General features: G+C 42.4%; 2 protein-coding genes across 2 annotated transcripts in view; one reads left to right on the plus strand and one right to left on the minus strand.

Moving 5' to 3' along the window:
* Positions 1 to 995, plus strand: part of LOC120694116 — a 1,992-nt gene extending 997 nt beyond the window's left edge. The window contains exon 1 of the mRNA XM_039977288.1: positions 1 to 995. This exon is cut by the window's left edge and continues 997 nt beyond it. Within this exon, the coding sequence (XP_039833222.1) occupies positions 1 to 987 (987 nt within the window). The 3' untranslated portion in view covers positions 988 to 995.
* Positions 996 to 5,137: 4,142 nt separating this feature from the next.
* On the minus strand, positions 5,138 to 10,157 carry LOC120694118 (NADH-ubiquinone oxidoreductase chain 6). The gene has a single exon (XM_039977290.1). The coding sequence runs from the start codon at positions 6,838 to 6,840 to the stop codon at positions 6,163 to 6,165; it is 678 nt and encodes a 225-aa protein (XP_039833224.1). The 5' UTR covers positions 6,841 to 10,157; the 3' UTR covers positions 5,138 to 6,162.
* Between the last annotated feature and the right edge of the window lie 3,884 nt (positions 10,158 to 14,041).

Consider the following 14,041-nt stretch of genomic DNA (forward strand, 5'->3'; position numbering starts at 1 on the left):
TTGACTTATTTCTCACAATTCTTCTGGTTATGCCTTCTCCTCTTTACTTTTTATATTCTTTTTTTTAATAATAATAATGGAATACTTGGAATTAGCAGAATTCTCAAACTACGGAACCAACTGCTTTCGCACCGGGGGAACAAGATCCGGAGCAAGGACCCTAAGAATTTGGAAGATATCTCGAGAAAAGGTTTTAGCACCGGTCTCTCATATATAAACTCCTGTTTATCCGAAGTATCCCAATGGTGTAAGACCGTCGACTATTTTAGAAAAAGGAGGAAAATCACTCTGATCCCTAATTTCGGAGAAATAAGTGGCTCACGAGGAATGGAGAGACAGATTCTCCATTTGATCTCGAAGTCCTCATATAACACTTCTTCCAGTCGGATCACTTGTAGGAAAAACATAATGCTCACACATGTTCCACACGGGCAAGGAAGCATAACGGAAGAAAGAAAGATGGAACCAGATTTAATGGCAGAGAAAATAGCCAAGCTGCGCCCCCCATTCCCAGGGAGGCCGCTGGGAACTATGCCAATTCGTTCTTTTGCCGCTTCAGCAGACGATCCACAGGAATCAGCGGCAACCCGGGCAGACCCCGCTTCGCCGCCAAAAAGCGAAGCGACTGTGCCACTGTCTCCCCGGGATGAGGCGCCGGGGTCTCCTTACTCCGAACCTTGTGTTAATAACGAGGACGCAGTTTCGGACGATCCGAACAGCGTTCAAGCCATTATTGAACAAGACGAAGTTTCGGACGATCCGAACAGCGTTCAAGCCATTATTGAACAAGACGAAGTTTCAGACGATCCGAACAGCATTAATAACGAGGTCAAGGATAAGGGGGAAGTAGGAACCTCCGAAGGCCCGCCCGAGTCAAAGAAGCCTAAGAGGGAAGAAAGTGATTCTGATTCCGGGGGGGAATCGGGGGATGATGGGGGTGACCCCTCCGGAACTCCAGGTCTAACTCTCTTGGACTTATTCAAGTAATTTCATTATATAATGATATATACAGGATTGGATTCCATTTGCCATTCACCCTCTCGCTCTCGCTCTCGGTCTCGGTTTGGTCTTACTTTTTTCTTTTTTTTTTTCCTTCGGAAAGTATGGAAAAACAGGTATGAGAGTGCGAGAAGCAGTGGTCAGTAGTGTTTGTTAAGCTTGTGCGCGTTGTTATTTTCTGATTATGTGAGGCTGCATGCGCTTGTTATTTGTAGTTTATGTGAGGCTGCATGCGAATGATTAACTCGTGTCTTTATGTTGTCAGCCATGTTAGAAGGCTAATAAATTCTATCTTTTCTTTCTTTTTGAATGATGGGTTTGTTTTGGGAAGGCAAATATCTCACTTAAAGGTGGCGGAGGGGTGCCGGGATCCCGTGGTGAGGGGTCCCCCCGTCATGATCGAAAAAATGGATAAGTCGCAGTAAGATATTGGTTCGAACCCAATTCATGACGAGTTCAGAAGGACAGCATTCTCTCTAAGAGAAAATGAAAAACGCTGCTAGGGCAAAAGAAGCAATTGGTTCTCAAATGCCGTGACGTCACCTAGCTTTATTCTAAATTTATCATTCTATAGGTATGTATAGTGTCTTTCATCTGCTTTTTCATTCATTCTGCCCACAGCCGTTAAGTATTATGACAAAAGGAACCAGCATGTTGCTCCTGAATCTACAGATAGAGAAGAGGGCACGTCTCTTTTTCTAGAAGCCGGTCTATGTTCTTATTCTTAATCGAATTCTAAAGAAACATCAGTTTCAAATCACTTCCATTGGGCTGAGCGGGTCATATATGCCTTTTGGCTTTCACCTATGTTATGTATTCTCTCACAATCACTCCTAGCAATAAGTGAAAAGGCGGCTATCGATACTGTCCCCTCCTCTTCTGTGTCTACTTCTCCATTCTAATTTCTGACTGGTTCACGCCTGCTTGTGTATTGGTTATAACCTCTGTACTGTATTTTGTTTGGCTTAAATTGCCAAATGGCGAGACCAGACCCCATGAAGCTTCTAAGTCTGATGTTGATTTGCAAGAATCTGATTTGCCAACGGGAAGAACGCTTAGTGTATCCGCGGTGGGTGAATCTTAGGAAACTCGCCTTGTCCGAACAAAAGCGGGAGGTAGGTAAGTGGTAGTTAGAAGGATTCCTTCGGGGAGCTGCTTCTTCCTCTGGATTCCCTTCTTCTATAGACAGACCCCCGGCTAGGGCAGCAGCGTTTTAAAGAAATACGAACAGTTTGGTTTTCAGTGAGCCCGCTTCTTAGTGATAGGTTTCTAAAGTATCTATCGCTATGTGCCCCTCCCCGGAAAAAAACAAATAGGCTCGGGCAATTATCAGCTTAGGGACAGCAAGCGGATAGTAGATCTGGCTCCATCCCTTGAATCCGCTGTAACTGATAGAATCTTGTACGAGAGACCCGCAACGCAAATAAATAAGGAAACCCGCTTAAAACGCTTTTTAAGTAGAAGCTGAGCCATTACCTGCTAGCATATCTCCCCACCAGGACTCCCCCCAAAGCAAAGCAAAACCCGTTCTTTAATTCAATACCTAGAGACCCGAAAGCTCCAGTCCAAGTTGAGGCGCTGTAGGAGGGATTTCTGTCACCATTATTTATGGACCACGTAAACATACTTTTTTAGTTTAGATTCTTATGCTGGACCTGCTGCCCTAGCCTGGGACACCACTGTGCGACATAAAGATCGGATCAAGTTATGATTTTCTCATTAAGAAAGAGTACCCGAGAAGAATAGATATGATCCGGAAACACTCTTATTCGACGAGGCGTAGAGCGTTTGACTTTCTTCTTTACAATTTCCTTAATGCGCATGAATGAGAGATTACAGCACTTAGTATGAGCATATCGGCCTATGGAAGAAAGTTCGTATCGTATTAGTGCGCTTTAACTCGAAAGCCGTTAGCTACAACCTTTGATCGTGGTATCCAAATAGGAAATTCTATCCAGTCCCTCACTCTTAGCTTTCCTCCTATTACTGAACATATCTCCAACAAACTTATCGAATACACCATAACCCTTATCATAGAGATAGCCACGAAGAGGTCTGACTTTATATCAATATCAAATTTTCTCAGCATATTTAAGTTCCTCTGAATAGTAAACTACCAGTGGGGAAAATTAGCAATCCAGTCTTTCCTGATCGATAAGGAAGGAAAGGCTTATTCAATGTTTCAGGACAGTCAACATATGCCTCGATAAAGCCATACAGTTCCTATAGCGCGAAACCCTGTAAATTACCATCCCATTTAGCTGCACCTATCGGCATTGGGGATGACTTCATTAGAAACGGATACAGAGAGTGAACGTAATAATATAACAAAACAAATTATCACCTCTAGGCATATAGACATCGGCATGACCTCCATAGTATCCCCTACGAATAAACTCCTCAGCAGTCCTATGAGGAATAGCTATAGGTGTACTCATCTCATTATAATAATCCTTCCTAAAGATCGTTAGCGCTAGAGAAGACAAGGTAATCTTTGTAGTAATATCAAGCTCGTAAAGACTCCAATAGATATTTTGAGCTTGAAGCATAATACCACCCAGCAGATATATGTCTGGCTTCATATACTCTACCAATTCCCTCTTTCTAGACGCTAAATTATCCAAAACTACAGACGTATGATCTACTTCACCTTTACTACCGAGCTCTGGGCGGAGACTTTGACCTAAAGAACTTAAAGAACCTGGGATGGGAGTAGCTTTAATGAATCACGAAACACCCATCCTCCTCTTACTCTCAAAGCGGACTTCCAACTGATAGAGTTCACCATTTCTCATTAAAGGCTTCAGTTCCCATCCATGAAGGCTTATTACTTATCATGTGGTTTATCAGAAGAATACCATCTTCTCCTGCTAAGTTATGAAAATACACTACCTTTATTTTTTTTATTATCCGATTTCACCAGAGAACAAACCTAATCAAGAAAGGAATTCAGCATCATTCTACTTCTCACCTCAAACCGATCGGACATAAAATAGTATGAACTGAACCACCAGCTAATAGATCCTTTAGATGGATGGAAGCACAAATAAAGAATTGTACCCACCAGACCAACCTTCCAGATAAAGAACGCGTGGTTCTTCAACAAGCCATATAATCTGGTATCTCAGGTAATGAAGATACCAATGAATACACATCCGGCAGAAAAGTCGTAGATACACCAAACTCCGAAGGCAGCAAAAGATCAAGAGATTCTAGCTCAGAGAAAGGTTCAATCAAGCTGGCAAGAAGAAGAACAAAGTAGCTTCTTCCCCCCTCTTGAGCACCTGTTGCTATCAAGGAGGATAAGTATTGCTCAGAGGATGCAGGCTCAGATAACTTGATACCAATCGCTTCCTCCACTTGGTTGAAAAACCCTGAAACCATACTTCACAATCCCAAATAATTCGCTTAGGAGTCAGTACATAAAGATTGAATTTCATTCATTTCTTCATTCGTTAATCTCTGGCAGGTCTATTCCTTTCTATTCCTTTTACAGATCTATGACTTTTAGCTGTTAATTCCTTTTAGCTGTTAAGAGGTATATTCCTCCTTTAGCTCAGGTAGATTCCAATAGCATAGGTTCACTCTCTTTCCTTTAGCCAGCTGAATAGAGGAGTAGTGAAACTGGTTAAGTGTAATAAGTCTGTCTGTTGTCAGGCTTCCTTGGACTAGAAGCCGTGCTCCTCCCCGAAGAACCTTCTCTTTTATGTAAATAGCTCGCTCGGTAGCTCAAGCATTTCAAAGCATGGTAGCTTCAGCCAAATTCATATTCCTAGTTCTATTTCTTATTGCTTTGGCTCTCATTGCTGTCATTCCTATCTTTGGTTTCTCTGTCTGTTTCTCGCTCGAATGAAGAGTTTTTATTCTGTCTGGGTTCATCCCTTTCTCTCTCTAGCTGGTGCCCTTTCTCTCAGTAGGTAGGCTTCGGGTAACCAAACAATCAATTCAATCAATCAATCCCTTACCCTCGCGATATGGGGCTTCATACTTCTTTGCTTGTGCTTTTGTACAAGTCAAACAGGACGTACAGCGCGTGTCAATTTAGAGAAGGTTCCTAGCGTGCAAGTTTCTATCTCGTGAATCAGCGAACTTAATGATTTAGGGCATGCTTATTGTTTACTATTAAGTGCTATGGCGGTTTTTTGGTGGTTTCCAACGGTTTAATATGAGTTTTACTTTCTACTTGACTTTTACTTACTTACAGAATGATAATATTACTCCCCTAGGTGAAGCCTCTCTAAGCATATGTACAGAGGACTGTAGAAGACGCCTAATATTGGTCAAGCTGGCATACTTCTCCAACTAATATCTTCTGAAGCGCACTATCTTTCTCAAGCTATCAGCTTGCTCTTGTCAACCCCTATACCTTCCCTTCCGTTTTGAACAGCTTTCTTTCTTGCTTTGATGCTTGATACACTATTAGTTACGCTCTATTTCTCTGAATTATACTCGAGATTCGTACCAAGCATCACTTGAAATGCTGCTAGGGGCATGCTTTGTTTGCCCTGTAATCAATCCAGAAACTTTCTTCTCCCTCTGACAAAGAATATAGCTTTGAAAGGTGCCCACCCGATTACTATTAGAGGATAGGGGTGTCACTTCCGGTAATAAATAGTTAGTTTAGATTCACGTGCACCAGCCCTTCCTTATGCCTCCCCCTCTTATATTATTCTTCCTCCCTAACGTTTCGACGAAGGATTACGGGAGGACATTCAATGTCCCTTTCCTTCAGCCTTTCCGCAGTGCTGCTCATTTTGTTTTCTGCTGCTTCAACAATCAACTTGCATGGGCGCTTCCTTATATTATATTATCTATACTCCCCTCCCTTTCTGATTATTATATTTAATGCAAGAGTAAGGATAGACGTCTTATTCTTCAGTGTTGAGATAGAATGACTGTAGACCCTCTTCTCTCTTTTAGTTAGCCTTACTTATTTATTCCAATTCCTCAGCTGGAAACAGAACTACCAAAGGGAAGAAGACAGAAGGCAACAAAGGCGCGTAATCAGCTTCAAGCATATAGAGAACTTGACTTACTCACCTACTTTAATGCCTGCTTTTTACTACTTGAAAGCTGGCTTGGCTCTCAGACCAATTAACTTGACACCTGCTTAGCGCCCTCACTGCTACTTCTCTCATTAAGCTGCTCTCTCCTTTTATGCAATTATGAAATGCACCTACTGTTCTGAATAGTCGTCCTCCTCATTATAGTCCTCCTAGAATCCAAGGCATTTCGTCGGAATACATCCTGTCTTTTCACCTTTGTAGTCCTATGCATAGTCAGTACTATAGCCCCAATCATAGCTACTAATAAAATCAGACTAGAAACCAAAAACCAGACGGAATAGTAGGTATAAAGTAAATTGCCCAATGTTTCCAAATTAGTCCAACTTCGTACCTTTCCGGCATAAACCGTATATCTCAGAGAGGTCGTATTTCTGTGGGTTGGTAGTAATGGAATGGTTTCATTATCTAAAATGAAGAACATTTCCCACCAAAAGATCAGTCCAATAATACCACTCACTGGTAAATAGCGCAATACTTCTTCGTGAATCTCCGCTATTTGAATATTGAACATCATAACCACGAATAGGAATGAAACGGCAATAGCTCCTATATGAACTACTGGGAAGATCATAGCGGAGAAGTCGAGACCTAACAAAATAAGTAAACCAGAAGTGTCGCAAAAGACTAGGATGGGAAACAAAACGGAATGTACCGGATTTTTAGCACGTACAACCATCAAACCAGAGACCAAAGCAGGGCTCGACAAAACAGAAAGTATCATGGTACGTCGTCCTTCCTTGAAATGGAACTTGAATGCTGGAGCAAGAAGACGCATTCAAGTCGATCTATTACGACCAGCGCGGTTGTTCGTATTTCATTTTCTTCTTCCAAGCCGACGCTCTTCTTATAAAAGAAAGCACTCACTGAATTACTTACTGAATCTCGTCTTTCTCTCGACGCCGAGAATTTTGGACGTGTCCGGGTCGATCAGAGGTTCGGCTTGCTTCTCCCCCACCCTCGCCTATGAAATGGATAACCCTTGCAGCCATAGCAGCTGGATTTTAAGGGCTTCTGTCATTATCTCATTGGATTGCCCCTTCTCCATTAATATGCAATAGGCGTAGGCGAGAATGTCGATATCGGTCAAATCCGGACTGATCGTCCTTGAAATTACAGTCCTCGCAAGCTCCACCCAGGAGTGCCCCCCCCCTGGAAGTGATTCAATGGCTTGTTGATCAAAAAATCGAAATTCGAGGACATGCGCAATTTCCTCGAGATATCGATTGGCATTCGAGGAGTCGACATTCTCATTTGGAAGAAGCCGAGCTCTTCGCCATATTCCCAGACGCGACGGGGAATGGGTTCCTGGGCGAGTGAAGGAACACTCCATCTGTGGAGTGCGAAAACGAATAGGATCCCAATACCGACAGCAGCTCCAACTGAAGCAATTGAAGCTAGGTCGGTATTCTTATGAAAAAAATAAGAAATGACTTCCTTCATTTTTCTAGGTGTCACCTTAGTTCCGCTTCTTGCTCTAAGCAGAAAGACTTATCTGAAATCGCAGGTGGTTTTTTAACAAGAAAGACATAGGAATAAATAGGCTTTATCATTTAGCGCAATGCAGAAGGCACTACCATCTTTGATGAGCACTGTGGTTCGGGTCACAGCTATGACGTTACTATACGTCATTTTGCTGGTCAGGTGCGAGGTAGAGCATGCCTTTGAATTAGTAGTCGCGTCGGTGCGGATACCAGACCTTCGATCAAGGACCGGGGCGAGCGGAATTGGAAGGAGAAGCAGCTCAGCGCACTAGAGTAGAATTCCAAGAAAGTAAGCAAGCGCACTAGATTAGACAGTAGCAAATAGCGAACCGAACCTTCTACTCCGTCAGTCTACACGCAGAGGAAGAAATAAATCAATCAAATTACGAGAAGCTTCATAAAGCGCTTCTTTAGGAGTTAAACTTCCATTCGTCCATATTTATAGAAAAAGTATCTCGTGTTTCTTAAACCCAGCTACCTTGGCAACTAGTTCTATTCCATGACACTTGACCAAGCCTATTACTTATCTTACCTAGTAACTGACCGGTGCTTTTGTGAAAAACGCATATCAGCTATCTCGTGCTTGGCTATTTCTGACACCTTGCCCTGGCTAGACCTGTGAATCCCCTCACCACCAATTTGAATACAAGACTGCCTGGTTCAATCCTACCACTTTGAGTTGAGGGCAGGCCACTCTTAGAACTTTTCTATTGAAAAAGAGAGGGCCTATTCAAAAAAGAAGTTTTCCTATAGCTAAAAAAGAGTATCAGCTATGAAGCCCCTGAGCTAGAACAGAATATTTCCAATAAAGCCATCCATACCCTACGCTCAATCAAAGGGATGGCCGAGCGAGTTTTCTAGAGAAAGAACCGGAAGGACGGACTGACTTAAACGAGTTGTATTGTTAAGTAGTAAGCGCCACCACACGAGACAAGCCTTCCCAGGCGCGGAGCAATTGGTGCTGCATCGAAGATTTTCGTAGATAGACAGATCTTGCTTTTCTTTTGGAAGACAGTAGCGGTACCAAGGTGATCCAATGAAGAGGTAGACGCTATATGCTGAAAACTTCGTTCGTTTTTTGTTCAGATAGTTCAGTTGGTTGGAGCAAAGGACTGAAAATCCTTGTGTCAGTGGGTTGGGAATTATGCCTAGATCCCGTAGAAATGGAAATTTCATTGATAAGACCTCCTCGATTGTAGCCAATATTTTCTTTTTTTGCAAATAATTCCGACAACCTCCGGGGAAAAAAGGGCATTTACTTATTATAGAGATGGTGCGATTTGACTCTTTTTTTTCTTTTCTTTTACAGAAAGAAGGCGAGGCCGCAGCCTCCCTAGGCTGCGGGAAAGAAGAGTGTGTACGGGGTCTTCTTTCACTTTTTGTTTTGGTGTTGGTGAGGACTGGGATAAGGGCTTTCATCCCATAAAAGAGAAGTGAGTCCGCATGTCGGCAAATGATAAGGCAAAGAAATGAGCAGTCCCAAAGGAATGAACCGGAATATCCACCTTTAAAAGGAATTAACTGAAGCAGCAAATGCGCCTGTTCAGGCAAATGCTGAAAACAGAGCTAGCACCGATGGAATTGCATAAAAATCTCTTTCATACGCTATATCGTCAATAGATATCCGCCTCTGGATTTGTGTTTCATACGCGCCTACTTGATTTGACAAAGCACAAGAAAAGAACATAGGTGAACCTCAGGAAATAAGAAATGGACGGATGAGCATTCTATCTCTAAGCTTTTCTCCCTTGGCACCGAGTCTAGTATATACTAGTTTCTTTGCTTCTCGAAGAGACGTATTAAAAGTTTGATAGATAGATAGATGATGCCCTGGTTTTTCCAACTCGATCATGCACATTTGCTCGCACATATTGGAAGAGTTCGCAGCCCTAATGGATTCTTCCTACTTAGGTAAAAAGGTTCTCGTTCCCATGAATCTTGATCTGCCTCCTGGCATTGATAGCGATTGATCTCTCTTTTTTGAGGGACCATAGGCCTTAGGCTTAGTCCTAGAAGGTTGAATGCTTTCGCTACGCCCCGCATAATGAAATCTATGTCTTAGAATTAGGAATTAGCTTATATAAGCAATTATCAGATCCTTCCTCTATCTCATAGTCAAGTACGGAGTAGGAATCAATAACAATTGAATAATACATAATTATTGCTGCATGCATGTTCACCTAAAGCATTTCTTACCACTTAAGTGAACGAGGGGGATATCAGTATTTTGACTGACGGCTGTTGTCTAATTATTGAAATATAAAGTACATCTCTAACTCCTGGCTAACGCGAATCATTCAAAAACTACTTATCGGGTTGGGCAACCAACACGTGAAATCGATGCCGGGCGACACTTCCTTCAATTAATTGTTTAGGTTGACTTTGGCGGAGCATTCAATCCAGGTTTGGGAATCATTCCGACTTCATGTATTTGCCCTAGCCTGTTGGGAATGTAGGTGTCCGAGAATGAAAGCTCGGCAACAGAGCAGACCGGAAGAAGTATGTACCTCATGAAGCAAGGACTAGCCAGAGCTAGTAGTATGGCCACATTTGCCGGATGAATCCGTTCACTGCCAGCTTCTCTATCGCACTGGAAGACAGCCTAGAAAGAGTGCAAACAGGAAGCATAGATCCTTGAGAAATAGAGGAGCTATGAGTGCTGTCCACAACCTCTAATGTTCCGAAAGAGATAATCCGTCACTCGCTCCAGAGACCTCAGTACCGTGCTAACTCCAAGAATTTCCTTCTTTACTACATAAAAAGCATCAGCTGCTGGATAGAAAGCAAAAGCATTTATTTATAGCTGACAGTTAGCTTTCGCTAGATTTCTTTCTTATCACCTTTTCTTTTACATTTGTTTTGATTGTAGATTGGGTCGGTGTAAATAAAGGGTGAGCTCCAAACTACAGTGGGAAAGGCCGAGTATACACCAACCATACTTTGGAATGAGAAGGAGATCCTAACTAAAAAAATAAGGCATCTGATACTATGCTTCAAAGTCCCGTTTGGTCACTTTCAAAAGAAGGATGCGCCGCTATTTTATCATCATCTGGCACTGCTTGCCTTGCTTTATTCACTGCAAATCCTAAGCCGGCTGCTTTTGTCTTTCACTTATTCTCTGTTTCCAATTGCTTAACTTCTCTTCCTGGCACTTGCTGGCGTGTAGTTTGACATTACGTTTTTTCTCTCTTCTCTACTGTTGCAGAATACAGTATAAACATGTAGTTAATCAAGCATCAGCAAAGAAGCAAAACAAAAGCAAGTCTTTACTTTCAAAGTAGACTGAAAAAATTTAGTTTAGTGCTAACGCCCTCTAGTGCATTAAATCGGACATTTGACTAGCCGCGGTACACGGAGCTGCACCCCTACTCATCACCTATATATATATAAAGAATCTAACTCGCGCAAGAAAGCGATTGGAGGAAGGCATCCAAGAAGTATATGATAAGAATATGAGAAAGGTAGTAGCTAAAATAAGGAAAGCAAGTTTTGTATCAAGTAGTGTTGAATATAGATTATAGGGAAGCAATGAAAGTCTTTATCAATGCTTAGCGCCCTTATCCCGGCTTGTGAAAGAAAAGGTATAGGACTTGGACAGCGAGTTGAAGTGCCAGTTGGAAAAGTTGAAGTTCTAACTACCAAAGAAACTGGTATTTTGGACCGATAGGAATCGGAATAGCAACCTGACTAGAAATGAATAGCTGACTAGCGTACGAACGAGTTGGTCAGGCTATGAATGAAGGCTACTACTCTTCAGGAAGAAGGTACTAATAGCTCGCTCAGAGGTTCAGTCAACCTCCTCACTCTTGGTCTGGCGGGGCATATTAGATATAGTAGTGGTGTTTTGAAAGCTTCTTATTGAGTCTAATACTATAGTTGGTCAGGTACAGCTTGTTATACTAGGGATGATTTTTTGAATCATTGAAAAAGCAATAGTCTTAGTAAGTTTAAGAAAGGAGAATACCAAGGTTGAATCGAAGATAAAAGTAAAGCTGGTCACACCGCCGATGAGTTGTGTAGGAAGGATTGCTTGTCAAGCTCTTGCGGAATTTTGACTTATTATTTTGACTTATGGCTCAGAGAAAAACCCTTTTCTAGATTAGGCGGGGCTCTCTACGAATTACGAGAGAGATCTCCGAAAGTATAAGCGAGACGCTCTTACACCGGAAAGATAGTATAAGCTAGTTCTCACTAGCCGGGCCCTTACTCCTACTACTCACCAGCCGAGCCCTTACTCCCATCTACTACTTCTTATTAAAGCAGCAAGTGCAGAGGGGAATTTCGCAAGCTAGGAGGAATTTTAAATCCTAACTAAGAAACAATCAATCAGTCCACTAAGTCTGTTAAGTAAGAGTTATACGAAATACTCTGATTCAATGTACGAGTGACTCAATCCCAAAGGTCAATCCAGCCAGCCGATTTTATACAACAAAAGAGTTCGCCATGGAAAGATCAAGTCTAATGACAGACACTGGTAATTCTCTCACTGGGCCAGCCACTAGAATCAGTCAATGAAAAAAGCAAGCAAGGAGATGTCCTCACTGGACATTAGACTATCCTATTCGTTAAATCCTTTCTATGTTTCTGAGACCCGGAAACCAGTCAAGTAAGTAGGGATTTCGCCCTGACTTCACTCTTGTGTGTACTACTTTAGGCTCGTAATAGGCCGGTCAAAACAAGTACTTTTGTTTGGGGCTAGGGCATAATTCCTTCCCTCACTTCACTACGACGAGGAAAAGCATTGGACTAGCTATGATATTTGGCTAGATAGAGTGGAATGTGAAACACACCAATGTTGAGTAGGCAATTAGCAAGGAGAAGAAACACTTCTGCCAATCCTGGAGTTCTAATCTCTCTTCCTCACCGCGGGTAATTCGCTGACTTAAGATATGAAAAAGTGTGGAAAACGGGTGGTTGTACTTTCATCGACGATAGGAAGAAAGAACTACAACAATAATACCGATCAATAGTATTTCTTTCAATATCTACTGGTGCCCCCATGTCTCATTGGACCGATGCAATTGTGTCTTTTGGTCACTTTATTTTGGTTGAAGACCGCGGAGCCTACTTCATTCAGTCAGACGCTTTTTGACAACAATTTAGAAAAGGTTCGGAAAACACTTCTTGGTGGTTTTCAAGGTCCACCTCCATTCGTGTTTTGACTTCGTTCGTCATCAAAGAGAGATTTATGCTGTGCAGTTGACTCGACCTTGTGCCAATACCATACCTAGCAATAAGAAAGTCACTGGCGGCCTGGCCCGTATTCTGAAATCGTTGAAGAAGTTCTTGGACTTCCTCTTCTGTACATGCCGAAGCGTCGGCAACAAGCCGATTTTTTAGTTCTTCAAAGCGCTCTAACGAACCCACTAAAGAGTTTATTTTACTTGTTGAATCAGCTTTTTTGTCTATATCCCATATATCCACCATATGATCAATGATGTCGTCCGTCGTATTTCCAGGAATATGGAGCGTTTCAACCCGGTCGATTACCAAACCCAATTCTTTTAGTGCTTTTGTTGTTCTCGCTGAATCTTCCTTTGGCTCCGACTGGGCCTCGCCGGAAACCGAAGTCTCATCGTCTTTGACGAAATCAGGTTTGTTCACGGAGGAAAAGGACTCCGGGAAGCTTCGTTCCTACATTCTTCTCTCAAAGGCATTCCTTTTTTTGGATTTGCATTTGACAGTTGGCTGGGAAAACAACAAGAAGGGGCTAAGATCCTCGTTGACAACATGAATTCCTACGCAAGATACCGAATTGGATCCATAATTCATAGATGGGAATTGATGAATCAAAGAAGCAGTAGGAATGGGTCAATGACACTCCCTCCCGATGCTTTGCCAGAAGCTCGTTTTCTAACAAAAAAAAAGGAAACGTTTCCTTTTTTGTTAGAAACCCAGCTCTTTCCTTTCCCTTCCTGACCATGAAACAGGCTAGCGCCTTTTATGAACTCTTATCCAAAATCTCTCATCAATCAAAGTCTGTTCCTTCTACTGCACCCCAAGCACCTCCGGTTCAGGTCTTTTATGATTGTGACCAATTTCCTGGCCCGTTGGAAGGCCAAAGCAGCCCAAGTGATTGATCTCTCCCCAGAAAAGGAACAAGTTCGGATAATGATGAATAACATGAGTAGGCAATACCATGACTATTTAGATTTCCAAGCGATGACCACTTATGACTCTTTGATTGAAGCAGCCACTCGTATTGAAGATGCTATCTACAATGGGACTCATGGATCACAGGTCAAAGAGGCAGATCCAAAAGGAAAGAAGATAGCCCTGGGGGGAACAAGCAAGAACAGTGAAGTGAATATCTTGTCTGACGGAAAACCAAAGACACTCAGGACTTTCACTCCGTTCGGCATAACTCTCAGCCGCGCCTTGGAAAATAAGCTTAAGAAGCATGGTGTACTGACGCCTTTTCCCCCATCTCCGCCACCAGATCCTCTTCCTCCTAGGTACAAAGCCAATGCCTACTGCAAGTACCATCAGACAAAA

The sequence above is a fragment of the Panicum virgatum genome, unplaced genomic scaffold, assembly GCF_016808335.1.
Source record: "Panicum virgatum strain AP13 unplaced genomic scaffold, P.virgatum_v5 scaffold_3273, whole genome shotgun sequence".
NCBI classification, from domain to species: domain Eukaryota; kingdom Viridiplantae; phylum Streptophyta; class Magnoliopsida; order Poales; family Poaceae; genus Panicum; species Panicum virgatum.